The sequence below is a fragment of the Hemiscyllium ocellatum genome, chromosome 14, assembly GCF_020745735.1.
Source record: "Hemiscyllium ocellatum isolate sHemOce1 chromosome 14, sHemOce1.pat.X.cur, whole genome shotgun sequence".
Lineage (NCBI taxonomy): Eukaryota > Metazoa > Chordata > Chondrichthyes > Orectolobiformes > Hemiscylliidae > Hemiscyllium > Hemiscyllium ocellatum.
This window is the reverse complement of record NC_083414.1, coordinates 25,997,999-26,020,466: the sequence shown is the minus strand read 5'-3', so window position 1 is coordinate 26,020,466 and position 22,468 is coordinate 25,997,999. Positions and strand designations below refer to the sequence as shown.

Sequence of the window (22,468 nt, the reverse complement as noted above, 5' to 3'; positions counted from 1 at the left end):
TCATCTACAACAGGAGAAAATGTAGCCAATATGTCTTGACATTTAATAGCATTACTGAATCTTCCATTATCAATGTCACAGCAGTTACCATTGACAAGAAAATCAACAAGGCTAGCCATAGAAATGCAGTGGTTAAAAGTGCAGGTCAGAGGCTAGGAATCCCTTAATGAGTCAGTTCCTGACTCTCCAAAGTCTGTCTACAATCTCCAAGGCACAATTTACAAGTGTGGTGGAATACTCCCCATTTACTGAGATGAGTGCAGCTCCGACAAACCTGCCGTTCACGACAAAGCAGCCTGTTCAATTGGCACCACAGTCAGAAGCATCCACCCCCTCCACCTCCAACACTCAGTAGCAACAGTGTGTACTATTTACAGGGTCCACTGCAGAAATCCAGTGAAGATCCATAGACAGCACCTACTAAATATATGACCACTTGATCTAAAAGGACAAAGGCAGCAGATACATGTTCCCCTCCAAGCGACTTACCATCCTGACTTGGAAGTATGTCGTTTTTCCTTCATTGTCGCTGGGTCAAAATCCTGGAATTCCCTTCCTAAAGTGGAGGTGCTGGAGTGGACTGGTGTGAACAAGGTCAGAAGTCACACAACATCAGATTATAATCCAATTGCTTCATTTGAAATCACAAGCTTTCGGAGCACTGTTACTACGTCATGTGACTTCTGACCTCGTCCCTTCCGAATGGGGTTGTGAGGCAACCCATAGCACATGGACTGCAATGGTTCAAAAAGGCAGGTCACCACCACCTTCTCAAGGGCAACCAGGAACAGTCAATTAATGGTGACCAGCCAGTGATAACCATGAATGAATGAAAAAGAATTAGAGATGGGTAATAGATGCTGGCCATCCAACGCTGCTTACATCTGCGAATGAATAACTTTAAAGTTATCTTTATCTTCCAGTCATGTAGGGTGGGGAAGGCAATTTAGTTAGGCAGGGTGAGCTCAGGAATCCTCCCACTAGTCATCTCTTACAATCATATACTCCACAACCACCTGATGATGAAGCAGCGCTCTGAAAGCTAATGCTTCTAAATAAACCTGTTGGATATTAACCTGGTTTTTTTTTAGATTAGATTAGACTTACAGCGTGGAAACAGGCCCTTCGGCCCAACAAGTCCACACCGACCCGCCGAAGCGAAACCCACCCATACCCCTACATTTACCCCTTACCTAACACTACGGGCAATTTAGCATGGCCAATTCACCTGACCTGCACATCTTTGGACTGTGGGAGGAAACCGGAGCACCCGGAGGAAACCCACGCAGACACGGGGAGAACGTGCAAACTCCACACAGTCAGTCACCTGAGTCGGGAATTGAACCCGGGTCTGAGGTGCTGTGAGGCAGCAGTGCTAACCACTGTGCCACCGGTGTTGTGTGATTTTTAACTTTGTCATCTCTACTTCTCTCCATAAGTTTAAGCAGCTCTTTAATGCCTACATCTTTGACCAAAGTTTGGTTTGCATGTTTCATATCACCCTTTGTTGCTTCATGTCAAATTTCATTTTATAACACTTCTGTTATGAGCATTTATTTTATCAAGTTCAAAGGTGCTATATAAAAGTGAGGTTTTAGTACCATGTACCACTTCACCAGTAGTAGGGTCACAGATATGAGATAGCACAAGATTTCCAAATTCCTCCTTCTTACTCTGTTTGAACACTGACTGCATTGCCCACTGACTATGCTTTGACTGAGCCTGAGGCAATTTTGCACAAAGTACTCTCACCCCCGAGGTCCGTGCAGCCAGTGGGAGCTGCACCTTGCTCCTCCTGCCAGAAGGTGGAGCTGTGAGTGTGCTGGCGGGCGACCGGAGCTCAGCGCAGCCCCCGGCGCCCCGACACCATGGAGCCGCCTGGCTCGTAACTTTAATTCGGGGCTCGGCTTGGGGCCTTCATAGAAACCATCGCGGAAGGGGCTGAGCGGTGGCTCGGGCGGGCGGTTGGCGGGGTCGTGATGTCGCTGCCGATGCTGCAGAGTAACAGTGGATTGATGCGGAGGATCCTGGCTCATTTCCCCCGGGATCTGAGCCTGGCCTTCGCCTATGGTTCCGGCCTGTTCGGACAGACAGGACACACAGGCCTAAGGGTAAGTCAGGGAGAGCCTGTATAAACAGTGCTAACATGAGGAGAAAGGGGGCTGTCCTGGTTAATTGTACAAAGCTAGGATAGGGATTTGAAGTAGTGATATTAATATAGAAGAAAACAGTGAAATAAAGACAAAGAGCAATGCTGGAGAAACTCAGCAGATCTGGCAGCATCTGGAGAAAGAGAAATAGAACTGACGTTTTTTGGAACTGGAAGAGTTTGGAAAACGGGGTTTTGCTTTGATGCTGTTGAGGAGGATCTACTGGAACAAATGAAGGCTGCTCAGTGTGTTAATGTTGGTAAAGGAGTGGTGGTGATGCGAAGTAGGTGCAAATGACAGATGTGAAAAGGAGAAAATTTTGACTGCAAAGCCAACAAGGAAAAAAACAGAACGTGGCCAGGCAGTAATCAAAATGGAGAGCAGAAGTCTTGCACTGTAGTTGTTGAATTCAATGTTGAGTCCTACAGGCTGTAAATTACTTAAGTGTTGTTCCCCTGCCTTGAGCAGAATGGAAATGATAACATGGGAGCAAGATAGTTTATTAAAATGGCAAGCGCCTGACTAGATTAGATTCCCTACAGTGTGGGAACAGGCCTTCGACTCAACAAGTCCACACCGACCCTCCGAAGAGTACCCCACCCAGACCCATTCACCCCTGACTAACGCACCTAACACTATGGGCAATTTAGCATGGCCAATTCACCTGACCTGCACATCTTTGGATTGTGGGAGGAAACCGGAGGAAACCCACGCAGACACAGGGTTATCTTGTGAAGAATGGTTGAATAGGTCACGCTAAAGTCCTTTTTAAGTTTAAAAGAATGCAAGGAAATCTTATTGAAACATTATAAGATCCTCCTGAGGTGATTTGACAGAGTGGGAGTATACTTCCTGTTGTGGTGAGACGAGAACTAGGGATGGCATGGTTGAAGAATAAGAGGTTTCCTTTTAGCAAAAATGCTACTCAGGGGGTTCTTAATATGTGGAATTCTCTTCTCTAGAAAAAAAATGGTGACTGGATCATTGATATTATTCAAAACAGAGTTAGATTCATGATGGACAGTGGAGTTTAGGGCTATTGGGCAGATTGGAAAGTAGAAATGATGCCACAACTAGATCATCCGTGATGTTATTGAACTGTAGAGCATGCTCAAAGGGTTGAATGACTCATTTCTGCTCCTTCATCCTATATTCATATGTGGTCAACTACAATTAGTAGCTTGACAATAAGTCGTTAGTGAAAAATGTGTTGCTGGAAAAGCGCAGCAGGTCAGGCAGCATCCAAGGAGCAGGAGAATCGACGTTTCGGGCATAAACCCTTCTTCAGGAATGAGGAAGGTGTGCCAAGCAGGCTAAGATAAAAGGTAGGGAGGAGGGACTTGGGGGAAGGGGCGTTGGAAATGTGATAGATGGAAGGAGGTTAAGGTGAGGGTGATAGGGCGGAGAGGGGGTGGGGGCGGAGAAGTCGGGAGGAAGATTGCAGGTCAAGAACGCGGTGCTGAGTCCGAGGGTTGGGACTGAGGTAAGGTGGGGGGAGTGGAAATGAGGAAGCTGGAGAAATCTGCATTCATCCCTTGTGGTTGGAGGGTACCTAGGTGGAATATGAGGCGCTCTTCCTCCAGCACCTCATCTTTTGCCTAGGAACCCTCCAACCACGTTTATGCCTGAAACGTCGATTCTCCTGCTCCTTGGATGCTGCCTGACCTGCTTCGCTTTTCCAGCAACACATTTTTTAGTTCTGATCTCCAGCATCTGCAGTCTTCACTTTCTCCTGATAAGTCGTTACTGTAAATATTATTCAGCAGATACTTGTGTAGTTGGAAATTAAGCAGGAATTAAATAGAGGGCAGGTTGTGATGTAGAAAAGAATGTTCAAAATTAATGATGAGTCTAAGAAGGCTGGAAGTCTTGGCTTTAAGGTTTTATTCTGTAGCCATTTCATGCATTATTTAAATGATCTTTATCATTTCTGCTTCCTGTCTTCCCAGTGTCTACTGTCTTCTTATATTCTTGGATGTCTCTTACACAAGCACCAATACTGGTTAACAGTACTTCATGTTTTACTCAACAATTTCATATTTAGCTCACGTTTTAAAGTTTAAACTTTCACGGTATGAGGGAACAAAATAATCTTGCATACACTATCTGAGTAAGTGTGTGGGCACACTTGCAGTGTTGTCTAGGTATTTGACCCAGATATATTCTGCATAAGACTAGGTTGCTTCTACCCTTTTAATGAGGGACTAGTTTAATGCTTGGTCTGTTGCAGTTTTTTTTTCATTACGTGTGTAATTCACTTCCTGTTTAGGTAAAGATTTGCTTGTTTCTTTTAACCAAAATATTTTATTCGCTTTTTCACTTTTAGAACAATATGCTGGATTTTGTCTTTGCTGTGGATGATCCTGTGACATGGCATACGATGAATATCATGAAAAACCCCAGACATTACTCGTTTTTAAGGTTTTTTGGACCAAAACATGTTAGTAAAATACAGAATAATTATGGAGCTGGAATATATTACAATACCTTAGTGCCGTGTGATGACAGGGTGAGTAAGTCTAACGAGAAACGTAGCTTTGTATTGTTGACCACAGGAAACACTGTTGATCGTGATATAGGTTGATCTTTAAGTTTTGACAAGTTCTTTCACAGATATGGGTCAATTTGTATACTGAATGTAAAATTGAATCTGAGCATATCTTAAACTCCCTCACAATCTTGGCAACATGAGTGGTTTTATCTTCTTAATCCCATTGAGTACAAATATATTTCTGAGCAGGAGGCCAAATCCTAATGTGAGTATTCTCTAAACAATCATTTCCTATCTAAAGTAACAAACATTTATCAATTTATATGCCAAATTTAGTCCTAAAGATGCATTCTGGCACCAAAAACACAGGTTATCCTATTTGCCAGGTTGATCTGTACATCACACTCAATACTGAATAGTCCTAGTTGGAAAATTGTACTGAGAAGTATTTAGTCCATTTGTATTTCCTCAAGTGTTGTACTTCTTCCCAAAGCACTTTTTAGCCATAGGGAACATTTTTTCTTTTTTCTATGAATATGTACGTACTCATGGTCAGTTAGCTCAGATATCCGGATAATTGGTTTGAGATACAGAGTGACACCTACAGCACAGGTTCCTGTACCAGCTTAAGGTCACCATGAAGGTGCTACCTTCTCCCCTCCTCGCTTGAGGTGTGGTGTCCCTCAGGTTAAAACTACACTTTTCTGTCTAATGACAGAACAGACCTGAGATCCTCAAGGACTGACTTTTTAATGCACTTGCAACTAAACCAATGATCACAGTTAGTGCATGCTGTAGCTTTATTGGTGTTAGAAGTGTAGCTATGTTATACTATGTATACTGCTGTGTATCATTGTACTCTCTTTATAAATTTAATTTATATTAAGTAGACACTGGGTCAGGTTACAATTTAAATTACATCAAGAAGCAAGTCAGAACTCTGTTTTCTTTAAAGTAAACCTGATTTAGAAATGATGGTGTTATAAATATTTTAGCCATTCTCTCTATTAAGAAATTTTCAACTGCTGGGGAACTTTGTACATTTTAAATGATGAGCTTACAAACAAAGAAAAAAATGCCATTTATGAATTTTATAACCACAGTATCTTTGTTCCTTATTCCTCTGCATAAGGAACTTGCCAAATCCCCCTCAACAGCACCTTCCAACCCATGACCTCTAACAACAAGGAGGATAGGGACAGCAAATGCGTGAGAATATCACCACATGCACATTTCCCTCCAATTCACACACCAGCTTGATTTCAATTAAATTGTGATCCTTCACTGTTTCTGGATCAAAATCCTAGAACTCCCTCCCTCACAGCATAGTGAGTGTCCCTTTGGCCCAAGAATGCACCTCACCACCATCTTTTTTAGGGTAATTAGAGATTGGCAATAAGTGTTGGCCTCGCCAGTGATGCCCATATCACATGAATGATTTTTTTCGAAAATGTCAGTTGCACTGTCGCCTCTGTGTCAAAGGGTTGTGATTGAAGTTCCATTCCGGAGGCGTGATCACAAATGTCTAGGCTGATTCCCACTGCAATCCCGAGGGCATTCAGCATTAAAATTAGGGCTTATCTGCTGTCTTGGGTGAAGGACACTGGACAAATGCACATCCATCATTTTTACCAATATAACCCATTATCCCAATTAGCTGAATGTCATGCTCGTGTTTGAGTGTGCTGTGTGACAAGTCAGCCATTACAGTTAGGTTCTAAATTTCGTTTTAGAATGCCTGTTTAATCCATAAGTGAAAACTTGTTGAATTGATAAAATACAGTTTTGTGTGGAGCTTTACCATAAAAGGTGTATGTGTATGTGTACATGTATATCTATCTCTCTCTCTCTCTCTCACACACTCACACACTCTCTCTCTCTCTCACACACACACACACACACACACACACACACACACACACACACACCTCTATATAAGGTGTTTAATGCAGGGTTCAAACTATTTTGTCAGTGAAGACATGACTCAATTGTGACAAAGCAAAGGTGATAAACTGGAGAAAAGGCTGATTTTAAGGACTGAGAGTAGAACATCACAGAAGGATGTCATTCAGTCCATCAAGCCTGCTCCGGCTCTATTATCTAGTGCCAATCTTCTGCCTATACTCCAATAGAATCACAAATTTATTACTAGGCAATAAAAAATATGTAACAGCATTGATAAGCAACAATGAGGAACAACAAGAGAAACATGAATAGCAATATTCATTGGATTGCAGGAAAAGTATGTTCAGCTAAAATCAAACTAAGCATTAGTGATACACCACGGATCAATAAAGATACAAGGGAGCAGCTAAGTAAAGAGATCAAAGATCAGTGCAGACAACATTAAAGGATAAAGCAGAGGAATGCATGACATGAGAATATGAGTTCAGTAATTAATTGAAACAGGTGTATGGAGTGCCAGAAGACTAGCAGATAGCTCTCATATTTTTGTATTTAAGAAGAGGAGCAGAATACACCCCAGGAATTATAGTCCAGGCAACTGAACGTCAGAGAAATTATAGAAGTCCTATTAAAGAAAATATTAGAAGGACATCGAGAAACGGAAAAATATTGAATGGTCAGCATGGATATCAGAAGGAAATGTTCTTCTTCACCCACCTTACTGATTTTTTTGATAAGGTAACTAGGACAGTGGACAATGGTAATGCAATACTTGTAATTTATCTGGACTTTTGGCAGGGCTTCAATAAGGGACCTCAAAATACAATAAATGACTCGCAATACACTAAAGGTTAATGACTTTACTCCTACTTCTGCTTTCCTGCCATGAAACCAGCTAGCAATCCATTGTGATTCATGTTATCATTCTATTCCAAAAAGATCAGTGCAGAGAACATTGCTGTTCAAAATTTGCATTACTGATCTAGTTTTGGAATGAAAGGCATAGATTCAATATTCTTGGATTACGCCAGTTTGGATGGTAGGGGACATTCATAGTAGCCAATGCAGAGAATATAAATACTGAAGAACACAGAGAGAAATAAAGTGCCATCACCATCACTAGAGAAGTAGTACTAGACAAACCAATGGTGCTAATGGCTTGATTCTGAGGATCCTAAAACAAGTAGTTACAAAGATAATGGAAGCATTGGTTGTATTTCTCCAAAAGTCCTTAGAATCTGTAGAAATACCAAGAGTACAGGAAAACTGCCAATGTGACACCCCAATACAAAAAGGGAGGGAGTTAAGAAGCAGGTGTCTGTTGGCCAATTAATCTAACATCTATAATGTTGGAATTAATTGTAAAGAAAGTAATAACAGCACATTTGGAAAATCACAATCTAATCAAACAAAAGCAACAGGGTTTCATGAAAGGGAAATTGTGTCTGACTAATTTTTAAAGTTTTTTTTAAGGAAGTATCAACCAGACTGGATAGAGGGGAACTAGTAGATATATTTGGACTTCCAGAAAGCGTTCAACAAGGCACCTCACAAAATGTTATATCATTGTGTTAGAGGGAGTATATTAGAGTGGATTAAAGAATTGATCAATGGGCAGGAAACCATGACTAGGAAGAAGGGGTGCCTTTTCAGATTGGCAACCTGAAACTAATGGGGTTCCACAGGGATCAGTGCTGGGACCACAACTATTTATATGTTAATAACTTGGAGGCAGGAAGTGAATGTCCAGCTGCCAAATTTGCAGAAAGCACAAAAGTAGGTGGAAAGGCAAGTTGTGAGAGGATACAACCAATTTCCAGAGATATTGATAGACTACATAAGTGGGCAAAATGTTGGTAAATGGAGTATAACATGGAAAAAAATGGAATTGTTCATCTTGGGGAGATCAAAAGAACAGAGAAATGGAGAAACACTACAAAAAGCTGCAACAAAACTGACTTAGGGGACTTGTGCATGAAACACAGAAAACTAGCACACAGATGCAGTGGGTAGTTAGGAAGGCTGATGCAATGTTGACCCTTAATTCAAAGCGTATATGATTAGGAAAGTCTTTGTACAGTTGCAATATGTGCTGGTGAGGTCACACTTGATTAATTTGTCCCTTTTAAGAAAATATATTATTTCGTTGGAGACAGTTGAGAGAAGGTTCACTAGGAATGGAGGAATTATCTTATAAGCAAAGGGTAAACAGGTCGGTACTGTACTCAGTGGAGTTTAGAAGAATGAAAGGTGATCTTACTGAAACTCAAGATTTTTAAGGGCTTGGCGGGGTAACTGCTGAGTGGATGTTTTGCTTCTTAGGAGAGTCTAGGATCAGAAAGCATAATCTCAAAATAAAGGAACACAAATTTAAGACCAAGATAAGGAGGACGGTCAACTCGGAGGATTGTGAACCTTTGGAACTGCTTGCCATCAAGAACTGTAGGGGCAGCGTCCTTGTGTAAATTTAAGACTGCGATATATAATTAGATTCTTGACCACTAGGGGCAATTAAGGATTGCAGAGAATAGGCAGGAAAGTGGACTTGAGAAATGTCGGATTAGTCTGATGCTATTGAATGGCTCAGCAGGCTCGAGGAGCTGAACTACAATTCCTATTTCTTATGATCTAATGACAAGGCTTTATTGATAGAGGGATAGAATTGAAAAGAAGGGAGGTGATGCCAAATATGCATTTAATTTAGGTTTGACTACAATTAAAAGTAGTACATACAGTTCTTGTTCCTTATTATAAAATTGATATGCAGATACTGGTGACTGCTGCAGAAAATACTTACAAGGACAATACTACAAACGTGTGGGCATACATATCAGGAAAGGATGTACAGGCTGGGCAGCTTCCATTGGGAGGGGATGGGGAGAAACAAGGATGATGTAACAGAGATATTTAAAATTATAAAAAATTGACAGATTGGAATGCAGAGAGATTATTTCAACAGGATATTTCCTGCAAAAAGGATAGCAAGAGGCCATCAACATTAGTGACTGAGAAATCCCTTAAGGAATTTGGAAGAAACTTTTTTTTAAGCAAAGTGAAGTGAGAATATGAAACTTGCTGCCTCAGAGAATTGTTGATTCCAATAATATGTTTAGGTGGAAAATAGATAAATCACAGAGAGAAAGAAGTAGAGGGCAATGGTGGTGGATTTAAATGAGGAAGATGGAAGGAAGCTCAGAGTATAAATGCCAGCCTGGAGACGTTGGACTGAATGATCTTTCTGTGCAGAAAAACAAATCTAGTTCAATGTAAAATGCTATCCCATTAATTGTAGTTTATTCCAGATGTCAATAACCAAACTTTTCCAGATCAGAAAAGAGAAAATCTCTCTTGCGAAAACTGTAAGCTGAAGAAGAATTTCTAGTTACAGCCATCTTAAAGGCCATTGAAACAAAATATATAAACAATCCCCAACATTTAAATATCTGATCTGTTGCACTGTTTACATAATAATTGCAACAAAATTTTGAAACTTATAGTTGTTAAGCAATTACAGGATTCTAATATTGAAGTAAAAAGAGAATTAAGATAAATACAATAGATGAATAATCTGATAGAATGATAACGAAATATTCTCTTTTTCAGATAATCAAGTATGGAGTCATCAGTACAGGAACTCTGATTGAAGATCTTCTTCATTGGAAAAATTTATACATTGCTGGAAGACTGCACAAGCCTGTAGGTTGTGTGTATAAGTGATAGCAGCTTCTGAGTCTAGGACCTGGTTGGAATTTGAAACACTGGGGGACAGTATACTAAAATAACCAAATGTATTGAATGACTCTCAAATTAAGAAATTGCCAACAAAATTTCATTTTCTTTTAGCTTTTGCAAGAATTGCACAAATTGGAGCCAAAGCAAGTTAGGCATGAATTAACAGATAAATCATACTGCAAAAAGAAAGTTAAAACTTACTTTAAATAATGATACAATAAAAATACATCTTGTTTAACCACAATCAATTTGCATCACACCCTGCACAAAATGGCACTATGTAGCAACACAGTTCCACAATATGTTTTGTTTTTAATTCATGTAAGGTAGGTCAAAAGTACTAACTGATATTAGTTTTCACCTTTTCATGTCATAGGTATGATTATCATTAGCATGGCATGCTTCTCTGAACCTTCTCTCCATTGGGTCCGGACGGTGCTAATGGTGTTGTTTTGCAGATTTCCTCTTGAAATGAATCCCAACATTGCATTTGCCTTCCTTGCTGCCAATTAACCTGCATATTAACCTTAAGAGAATCTTGAACTAGGAATTCTAAGTCCCTTTATACTTCCAATTTCTAAAGCCTTTCCCAATTTAGTAAATAGTCTACACCTTTTCCTCCAACCGAGGTGCATAACGTCAAATTTTCCCACATTGCATTCCATCTGCTACTTTACTGCCCACTCTCTTATCCTTCAGCTTCCCCTTATCCTCAGCACTATCTGTCCTTCCATCTATTTTTGTGTCATCTGAAAGCTTAGCAATAATGCCCTCAGTTCCTTCATCCAGATTGTTAATGTATAATGTGAATAGTTGTGATCTCAACGCAGACACATATGGAACTCCACTAATCATTGCCTCCTGAAAAATATCTCTTAATCCCCACTCTCCATCTTCTGCCAATTAGCAAATCCTCTATCATTGTCAGTACCTTACCCATAACACTATGGCCTCTTACTTAGCAGCATCCTGTAAGGCACCTTGTTAAAGGCCTTCTGAAAATCCAAATAGATAACATCCACTGGCTCTCTTTTGTCTAACTTGCTCTTCACTCCTTAAAAAATTCTAACAAATTAGTCAGTCATGACATCCCCTTAACAAAGCCATGCTGACTCAGTCCTGTTTTACTTTGCACTTCCAAGTTCTCCACAATCTCATCCTTAGTAATGGACTCTAAAATATTACCAATGACCAAGGTTAAACTAACAGTCCTATAACCTCCTGTCTTCTGCCTTCCTTCCCTTTTAAACAGGGTGTTACATTAGCCATTTTCTAGTCCTCTGAGACCCTGCCTGACTTCAATGATCCAAGAAAGGTCACCATCAGTGCCTCCACAACCTCTTCAGCTATCTCCTTCAGAGCTCTCAGCTGTAGTTTATCTGGTCTGGGTGATTTATCCAACTTCAGCTTTTTCAGCTTCCTCCGCACCTTCTCCTTAGTGATGGCTGCTACACTCACTTCTTCCTCTCAACTATTTTGAAGTTCTGGTACCCTACCAGTGTGTTCCACCATGAGTACTAATGCAAAATATCTGTTCAGTTCCTCCACCATCTCTTTGTTCCCCATTACTTTTTCTCCAGTCTCATTTTCCAGTATTCTGATATCTACTCTTGCCTTTCACTTACTTTTTCATATGTCTTTAAAAAAAACCCTTGCAATCTTCTTTTATATTACTATCTAGTTTACCCTCATATTTCATCTTCTCCCTGCTTATTGCTTTTTTAGTTATCCTCTGCTGGTTTTAATGGCTTCCCAATCCTCTAATTTCCCACCAACCTTTACCACATGATATGCTTTTGCTTTTGCTATTATGCTGTTCATGACTTCCCTTGTTAGCTACGGTTGTCTTGTGCTGCCCTTTACTATGTTCCTTCTTCCTTGGGACAAATTTCTTCTATACCTTTTGAATTACCCGAGAAACTCCTGCCATTGTGGCTCTACCATCTTCACTGCTAGGTTCCCCTTCCAGTCTCTAGCCAGCTCCTCCCTTATGCCTTTATAGTCACCTTTACTCAATTGTCATACTGTTACATCTGAATCAAGCTTCTTCCTCACAAACTGTAGAGTGAATTCTATCATATTGTTGCTACTGCCCTCCTAAGGGTTCCTTAAGCTCCCTAATCAAATCTACCTCATTATGTGTCATCAATTCCAAAATTGCCTGTTCCCTAGTGGACTCTACCACAAGCTGCTCCAAAAAACCATCAATTCTTTATTTGAGATGACTTCGTCATAGAGATATACAGCACAGAAACAGACCCTTCAGTCCAACTCGTCCATGCCAACCAGATATCCCAAACCAATGTAGTCCCACCTTCCAGCACCTGGCCCATATCCCTCCAAAATCTCCCTATTTATATACCTATCCCGATGCCATTTAAATGTTGCAATTGTGCCAGCCTCCACGACTTCCTCTGGCAGTTCATTCCACACATGCATCACCCACTGCATGAAAACGTTGCCCTTTAGGTCTCTTTTAAATCTTTCCCTTCTCACCCTAAACCTATACACTCTAATTTTGGACTCCCCATCCCAGGGAAAAGACCTTGTCTATTTACCTTATCCATGCTCCTCATTATTTTATAAATCTCTTATGGTCACCCCTCAACCTCCAAAGCTCTAGGGAAAACAGCCCCAGCCTATTAAACCTCTCCCTATGGCTCAAATCCTGCAGCCCTGATCCGCTGTCAACCTGATTTTCAGAGTCTACCTGCACAGTGAAGTCTCCCATGATTATTATAATAGTCCCTTTCTTAAAATCTTTTCTACCTCAAGATTTATTTTCTTCCCCCACATCCTGACTATTGCTATGAGGCCTGTACGTAACTCCCCTCAGGGTCTTTTTTTCCTTTGTGGATCCTCAACTCTACCCAAACAGATTTTATATTTCACAATTGTTTTTGATTTTAATATCATTTCTGACTAACAAGGCATCCCTGCCCCCCCCCCCGCTTATCTACCTGTCCTTTCGATAGGAGGGTATTCTTGGATACTTAGTTCCCGGCCCTGATCCCCTTACAGCCATGTCTCTGTGGTGTCCTTGCCATCATATGCCCTAATTTCAATCTGCGTTACAAGCTGATTTACCATATTTCACATACTGCATGCATTGAAATATAACACCTTCAGTCCTGCAAGGACTACCCCTTTTCTCATCCTGATCCCTTTATTTGATATGCCTGAAGTTATATTCCTAAGCCTTTCTATATTCTCTATCCTATTACTTGTTCTGGAAACTTTAATAACCTCTTAGCCTTTCTGCCATCATCAATTCAGTTGATTTTGTATTATGGAGATGTTCATGCAATACTGCTCATCAAAAGGAATAATTCGGTCACCTGTATCAATTAAGTAAGAAATTGCAGTGGTTGACTTGCTCTTCCAGGAAAGGGTCATCTTACTGCACAAGAGATGTTTCATGCACTAATGCTTTGTATGCGCAGGCTGGCAAAGCATCACTGAAATCTGTGTTCATTTTCAGGTGAAGATATTAATCCAAAATGAAAATGGCAAATTGCAAAATGCACTGGCTAAGAACCTGAAAAGTGCAGTGATCACAGCATTTCTTATGCTGCCAGAATCATTTACAGAGGAGGAGCTCTACGTTCGTATTGCTGGACTCTCGTACTCTGGTTTGTTTAATTTGTAGTTACTGTTGGTGCCCCTTAGATGAATGTTTCAAATAACTGAATAGCAAGTGAAAATTCATGCAAATCTTTTGACTACAACTATTACATTCACTCATGTCAGTTGAGTACTTGATTTATTTGTTCTTGCACTGTTTTCATTTCCAACTCCATCAATGATCTTGCCCCTGTGGTCCCTTTCATCCCCATATTCCTTCCAAAATACTGCATTCCTCTGACTCAGCTCCCACCCTTTGCTTTGCTGCGCTATTGGAGGATGACCCTTTTCTCTGTTAGTCCTCACACCAACCTTTCCTGTTCTTTCCAACTTTTTAAGAGATTCAAAATTCCTTTTCAATCAATCTTGATCTACCTGTTTAATGTCTCGCCTGCAGCTGCAGTGTCCATAAACAGATGAGATTTTTTCTTTTATATTTAATGATGCAATAAAAATATAAGTTGCTTTAATATTTTAATCATAAAACATTGTCACTTCAGGAATTCAAGACAATGGAAGGTCAAATTTGTGTAAATTTTGGTTATAATAGAATAAATTCTTTTTTAAATCAGGTGATTTTCGAATGATTATTGGAGAAGACCGATCAAAAGTAATGAATATTGTTACTGCAAACATGGAAAACTTCCAAAGACTATACAACAACATTTTGCAGGAGTGCCCTCAAGTGGTCTACAAGCAGCAATTGGGTAAATTAGAGGTAATGGCTCTTCAGTTTGGAAACCAGTTGGATGCAATTTGCTATATTAATTAACATAAATTCTACTATTGAACAGTGATAATGAATTCTATTTATTTTTAAGCTTGATAAAAGTCCAGAAGGTCAATTCAATCAGTTGATGGCTTTGCCTAGAACTCTTCAACAAGAGATAACTCGTTTAGTAGACCAACCAGGGAAAAATAGAGATGTTGAGGAGATCTTGCTTCAAGTAGCCCAGGACCCAGACTGTGGATTACTAATACAACAAAGTAAGTGGTAAATAATTTTTATTTTAGTTAATGAATTATAAACAGGACTTGCAGAATTTTCTTTACAACCTAATAATGATGTTTGATGTTTTGCCGTCTTAAACATTTGAATAGTTTAGATTCTGATTCTCAACTCGTTCCAGATATTTACATGTTTTGTATATATGCAATGCTTGCCCATTTACAGGGGAACCTCGATTATTCGAACGACTCGAGTGGGGAGTAGTTTGTTCAGATAATTGAATGTTGAGATAACACAGTTTAGCCAAGCATTGGGACCTTGCAATCTTGTTCAGATAATCCAAAATTCGAATAATTGACATTCAGGTAATCAAGGGTCCTCTGTATATCTGGACTTATCATACTCCCAGAATTAATCCATTCCTCTATTAGTGGGGCATCTATTCAGACTAGCAGCACTTTTGCCCCCATACGTTCCTCACTACAGATGTTCTTTTGTCCTCTGAATGATTTAATTAGTCCTATGTTACTTGCAAAAAATAAACTTGTTATGAGAATTATATTAAAGACCTTCCTTCAGGTTATTAGAGATTGTGTTGCTTTTGAACCTGCAGAAACTCAATGAAACAATAAGTCAAGAGAATGCAAGATACTTCTGCTTAATGAGCAGCACAATGTTCAACATTGTAACTTAGAGGAATCAGGAATGTATTTCCCTGAATTACAAAACATTAGATGCCAGAAAATAGGAAATGGCACAAGGTGAGAGGAGAGAGATTTTAAAAAGACATGAGGGGCAATTTTTTTTATAGAGGGTGGTTCACATGTTGAATGAACTTCCCAAGGAAGTGGTGGATGTGGGTACAATGATGGTGTTTAAAAGACATTTGGATAAGTGCATGAACAGAAAAGGTTGGAGGGATATGGACCAGGAACAGGCAGGTCGGACTAGTTTAGTTTGGGATTATTTCAGCATGGACTGGAGGGTTTGTCTCCGCACTGTATGGCTCCATGACTCTGTTAATCTATGAGACAATTTAATAGTGTAAAAACGTCATTACATCTAAAAGAATTACCATCTTTATTAATAAAAATACAGCCAAACATTTGCAATTTTTGTGAAGATTTGTAGCTCAGGTTGGAAGTTTGCTCGCTGAGCTAGTACATTTGTTCTCAGACATTTTGTCACTATGCTAGGTAACCTCATCAGAAACCTCCTTTTGAAGTGCTGGTGTTCTGTCACGCTTTCTATTTATGTGTCTTGGTTTGTTATGGTGGGTGATAGCACTTCTGGCTCTTTCTCTGACAGGTTGACAAATGGGGTCCAAATTGATATATTTGTTGATGGAGTTCAATTTGAATATCAGGCCTCTAGGAATTCCCCATGTGTGTCTTTGTTTAGCCTGTCGCAGGATGGATGTATTGTCCCAGTTGAACTAGTGTTCCTTATCGTCTGTGTGTAAGGATACCAGTGATAGTTGGTTGTCTTTTTGGTGACTCGTAGGTATTTGTGTATCCTGGTGGCTAGTTTCTTGCCAGTCTGTCTGATGTAATGTTTGTTGCAGTCCTTGCAGGGTATTTTGTATATCATGTTTGTTCTGTTGGTTGGTACAGTGTCCTTTAGATTTATCAGGAGCTGTTCCACTGTGTTGGTAGTTTGTGGGCTACTATGATGCCAAGGGGCCGCAGTAGTCTGGTCGTCACCTCCAAGATGTCTTTGGTATGGTGATATGGCTAGAGTCTCTGGGCGTGTTGTCGTCTTCTTTAGGTTTGTTGTGTAAGAATCAGTGAACTATGTTTATCAGGTACCCATTGTTCTTGAATAAGTTGTATAGGTGTTTTTCTTCGACACCTCGTAGTTCCTGGGTGCTGGAGTGTGTTGTGGCTCATTTAAAGAGTGTCCTGATGCAGCTCCATTTGCCGGTGTTGGGATGATTGCTCCTGTAGTTGAGTTTCTGGTCTGTGTGTGTCACTTTCCTGTAGATGTTGGTAGACCTGCAAACAAATCAATGGTATACCCATGTGATCACCAATATCCGGATTCTTGGCAGAAACATTTATGCAGAGGTTGGATCAAAGAGCCCTCCCCATGATCCAGCCCAAGCTTTGGGTCCACTATATGGATCATATCTTTGTCAATCATGAAACAGAACAAATTAGAAGGAACCCACAAATACGAACATGAAATTTCATGCCAAAAAACTCTGTACACCAACGCGACTGACCAGGAATGGACAAGTATGCTATAACAAGCCATTAATACTAACCAATAGCAGAACAAGACAAAGAAAAGACTAGCCCAACAATAAAAACTGGATAAGCTTACACACAGCAATAACACAGACAATTCAGAGTCTTGGATAAAGAACCGACCACACTCAAACATGGGAAAAACAATCCTAGTATGAGAGATGAACTTCAACAGGGTGTGGAAAAAAGGGACTTAGCAGCACTGGAATGAACTCTGAAAGACAACAGACTGACTGAAGAAATCCAGCGGGCCATCAAACAGACAGTAGCACCAACACTAAGCAGAAAGAAAGAAGGGAACACTCTCAACACTCAACAAACAGGAAAGGAAAATCCTGGAAAGACTTAGAAAAGACAGAAATATTAAAATAGTACAGCCAGACAAAGGGTGCATGACCGTCATCCTGAACAGAGCAAAATACAATGAGAAAGCAAGCACACTATTCACAGATACTGATACCTACCAACAGGTGGTGATGGACCTGACTTGTTGGTGGTGATGGATCTGACTCCAAAGATGGAAAACCATATTATGTCGTCACTGAAGAAACTCCACAAAACAGGTGAAATTAACGAGAAATACCTCCAAAGAATGAAGGATCAAACGTACCCAGTTTCTATGGATTACCAAAGGTACACAAATCGTGGGCCCTGCTCAGACCCATTGTCTCACATCCCGGCACACCAACATACAGACTAGTAAAGGAACTTCAACACAAACTGAAACACCTCGTAGAAAACTCAAGCCACTTCATCTACTCCACCAAGGAATTCCTGAACATCATCAGAGACACCAAGGTAGAGGACGACAAGGTCATGGTTTCCTTCTCCATGGCGGCTCTATTCATATCAATAAACATCATCTTCACCAAAGAAACACTGGCTGCACTACTAGAAAAACCAAGGACACAAACACGAGACAGCACCAACTCTATCAGCAAGGACAGCATCCTCAAACTAGTAGACCTGTGTCTCACAACCCACTTCACCTTCAACAACAAGACATACAAACAAATCAACAGGACACCCATGGGATCACCAATATCAGGATTCTTGGCAGAAGCAGTTATACAGACGTTAGAACAGCCCAAGCTTTGGGTCCGCTATGTGGATGACACCTTTGTCATCATGAAACAGAACAAATTAGAAGAAACTCGCAAACACAAAAAACATCCTTACTGGTATAAAGTTCACCAAAGAGGAAGAAAACAACAACAACAGACTCCCCTTCCTAGATGTCACAGTAGAACCAAAAGCTGCAGACCAGCGTCTAAGGAAAGTGACACACACACACACACACAGACCAGATACTCAACTATAGGAGCAATCATCCCAACACCAACAAATGGAGCTGCATCAGGACACTCTTTAAACACACAACACACTCCAACAGCCAGGAACTACGAGATGCCAAAGAAAAAAACCTTTATAACTTATTCAAGAACAACGGGTACCTGATAAGCACAGTCCGCCAAATCTTGCACAACAAACCTAAACAAGAAGATACAACATTCCTAGAGACTCTAGCCACACTACCAAACAATAAGGACATCTCTGAGATGATGACCAGATTACTACAGCCCGTGGCATCATAGTAACCCACAGATCTGCCAACACACTGAAACAGCTCTTGATGAATCTAAAGGACACTCTATCAACAGCCAGAGAGCAAATGTCACATACAAAATACCCTGCAAGAATTGTAACAAACATTACATCAGACAGACTGGCAGGAAACTAACCACCTGGATACACAAACACCAACGAGCATCCAAAAGGCATAGCCACCTACCACTGCTATCCTTATACACAGACGATAAGGGACACAAGTTCAACTGGGGCAATACATCCATCCTGGGAGAGGCTAAACAAAGACAAGCATGGGGAATTCCTAGAGGCCTGGCATTCAAACTGAACTCCATCAACAAATATATCAATTTGGACCCCATTTATCAACCTGTCAGAGAAAAAGCCAGAAGTGCTATCACCCACCATAACAAACCAAGACACATAAATAGAAAGCGGGACAGAACACCAGCACTTCAAAGGAGGTTTCGCCCACCACAGCAGAACAAAGCACGTAAATAGAAAGCAGGACAGAATACCAGCGCTTCAATGGGGGCTCACTGATGATGTTACCTAGCATGGTAATGAAATGTCTGAGAACAATCTTCCAGCTCAGTGTGCAAACTTACAACATGGCCATATGTCTTGTGTGGCAAATTGTCTTGGAAGTACCCCTTCAAAATTACCAAAGAGAGAGCATGCTTTTGAAAATGTCACTTTATGAAAAATGCTTTCTTCAAACTGGTTTTATAAGCTGGAGGCAGGAAGATAGGCTTCTTAGCTGCTCTATCTCATGCTGTTACATTGCCTTCCAAAGCACCTTACTCTACATGTGCAAACTCTTTATAATGGTAAAGTTTTCAAATTGCGGATTTGGGTTGATTCATTCTATGCTGTCATAGAATTCAAGCTTTGAAAGACTTTCTTTTTAAAAACATACAAGTTTCAGTTGGTTATTTTTATAACCATGTTGTTTTTGTATTATGAGCCTTATTATTAGTGATGTCAACAAAATGCACAAACTATGTATGTTCAAAGCATTTGCTGTGCCTGGAATACTCAATTTCTACTGTAAATGACTACTCATGTGAGTTTCACTGTTATTAGACATCATCAACTACATTATTAGACATCCGTAAACTAGTTTCACAAGAGCTGAGTCAAGCCTAAATAATCTGTTACCACATGCCTTTAAGGATGACAAACATTGAACTTTAACTGGAATGGTAACATGCTTATAGACAATTGCATGTTGACCCATTGAAGGTTGAAGTTTCCTTCGTCCAAACTTTCCTGGATACTAATAAGGCAATGTGCTGCTTTCTCTGGACTAACTTAGGCTAGCTATAAAGTAGCCAGCGTCAGGGTAGGTCCTGGGGCATTCTTTAAAAAAAACATAGTTTATTCATATGATTCGTAAACATACATTACATAAATGTGACACAATTCAATTTCTTTCAATATATAGGAATTGGCACTCCCACTCTCTTGCATCACTTGGAAATATGATCTATAATTAAGACCATAAGACATAGGAGTGGAAGTAAGGCCATTCGGCCCATCGGGTCCACTCCGCCATTCAATCTTGGCTGATGGGCATTTCAACTCCACTTACCCGCATTCTCCCAGTAGCCCTTAATTCCTTGTGACATCAAGAATTTATCAATCTCTGCCTTGAAGACATTTAGCGTCCCAGCCTCCATTGCACTCTGCAGCAATGAATTCCACAGGCCCACCACTCTCTGGCTGAAGAAATGTCTCCGCATTTCTTTTCTGAATTTACCCCCTCTAATTCTAAGGCTGTGTCCACGGGTCCTAGTCTCCTCACCTAATGGAAACAATTTCCTAGCGCCCACCCTTTCCAAGCCATGTATTATCTTGTAAGTTTCTATTAAATCTCCCCTTAATTTTCTAAACTCCAATGAATACAATCCCAGGATCCTCAGCCGTTCCTCATATGTTAGACCTACCATTCCAGGGATCATCCGTGTGAATCTCCGCTGGACACGCTCCAGTGCCAGTATGTCCTTCCTGAGGTGTAGGGACCAAAACTGGACACAGTACTCCAAATGGGGCCTAACCAGAGCTTTATAAAGTCTCAGCAGCACAACAGTGCTTTTATATTCCAACCCTCTTGAGATAAATGACAAATTGTAAATATAATTTGTAATTGCAATTACATTTCCTGTCAAACATTCTTCAGTCCATCTAGGTCAAAGGAGTTGTGTCATGTGGTGAGAGAACCTTAGAATGTGGCTGCTCCAGCCACATAGTCCCTAGTATGGTCCCTAGCACATAGTTCTTGAAATTGAGAATGTGCTAGTTGCAACACCATTGTACAGTTTTTTGCACTGGGAGATCAGCATGATTCAGGCAAACCCAGCAGTGTTTTTCACCAAGTTGATGGCCCTCCACCAACAATTGATATTTGTCTCTGGTCATTGAAACAATTGGGAAAGAGTGAATGTGAGCTGATACTTATTTGGCCTGAAACAATTCTGTGGAGGCAGAAGGATCAATCATGTTCCTATAAAAGCTAAATATTGTTGAAGCTGGAGATCTCGAATAAAAACACAAAGTGTTAGAGAAATCCAACAGGTTTGAAAGCATCTGGAACTGGGACCATTTCACAAACGAGTTACTATACTCAACATTAACTCTGTCTGACTGCCTGCGGTATCTCTCACTGACTCCACAGATTCTGCCAGGTCTGCTGAGTTTCACTAGCAATTTGTTTTTATTTCAGTCCCACTCGCTCCACATTATGAAACTACTTAAAAAAAACTTACCTTTTTATGTTTGTGCCTCCCACTATCTTTAAATATTCAGTGTGGAGGTTGGAGCACAGAATGCTGATTAATGTTCCTTCAAATTCTAATGTTGGAGAGAGATCCTTAAATTACTTTTTAGACCCTTCTTATGCTAAAGTCTGTGAAATGCAGACATGAGGAACATCTAATGATCTCCAGGACAACTTATGTTTTCAGATGCATAACAGGCACCTTTTGGCAAGAGACAACTATTGAAGTTAGACCGTCTTGTGTCTATTTTCACTATTAATTCTTGGGCAATCCCACCAATTATAACTTGCCAACTTAAAAATTATCTATTTGTTCCTATTCTGTTTTGTCTGTTAGCTACTCCTCAATTCATGTAAATATATTACCCCTAATTTTGTGCAACACTGTCTATGTAACACTTTATCAAAAGCCTTCTGAAAATCCAAACTTACTGTATCCACCAGTGTCCCTCTCGTTGGCTAGTTACATCTCCAAAAAACAGTTACATCAGTTTAATATATTGGTGTACAATGAAGTAATCTACAGCATAAGTCACATATAATGCCATTCCAAGAATGACATTCCAGATGATGGGCTCCAGCCTGAAACATATCGATTTCCCTGCTCCTCGGATGCTGCCTTACCTACTGTGCTTTTCCAGCAACACACACTCTCAACTCTGATCGCCAGCATCTGCAGACCTCACTGTCTCTTATTTTGGATATGCACCAAATCTGCACCCTTTGTAGATGATGAGTGGGTCACTTATCCCCAGGCCATGGTATATTTTTCTCAGGGGAATGTATGGGATACTCACTTCATTCTCCTGAGCTATACTAAAGACAATCAATATTCCAAATTAAAATATTGCATATAATTGTAAGATCAAAGTGTAAAATAATACAAGCTAAGTTTATTCAATAAAAGATAATCCAGAGAGTTTCTGTAATGAAACAAATACTTGGAGATCACTAAATTTAAAATCAGCACAGGTATTAAAATGTTCCTTTTTTAAAATACAT

General features: G+C 40.2%; 1 protein-coding gene across 6 annotated transcripts in view; it reads left to right on the top strand.

Moving 5' to 3' along the window:
* Window positions 1–1,833: 1,833 nt before the first annotated feature.
* The window catches only part of tamm41 (TAM41 mitochondrial translocator assembly and maintenance homolog), a 77,272-nt gene continuing 56,637 nt past the window's right edge, over window positions 1,834–22,468 (top strand). For all 6 annotated transcript variants that reach the window (XM_060835521.1, XM_060835523.1, XM_060835522.1 and 3 more), the window contains exons 1-6: window positions 1,834–2,111; window positions 4,477–4,659; window positions 10,150–10,242; window positions 13,760–13,910; window positions 14,475–14,620; window positions 14,724–14,889. In XM_060835521.1, coding sequence (XP_060691504.1) covers window positions 1,980–2,111; window positions 4,477–4,659; window positions 10,150–10,242; window positions 13,760–13,910; window positions 14,475–14,620; window positions 14,724–14,889 — 871 coding nt within the window. In that variant the 5' untranslated portion in view covers window positions 1,834–1,979. The remainder of the gene's footprint in view (window positions 2,112–4,476; window positions 4,660–10,149; window positions 10,243–13,759; window positions 13,911–14,474; window positions 14,621–14,723; window positions 14,890–22,468) is intronic.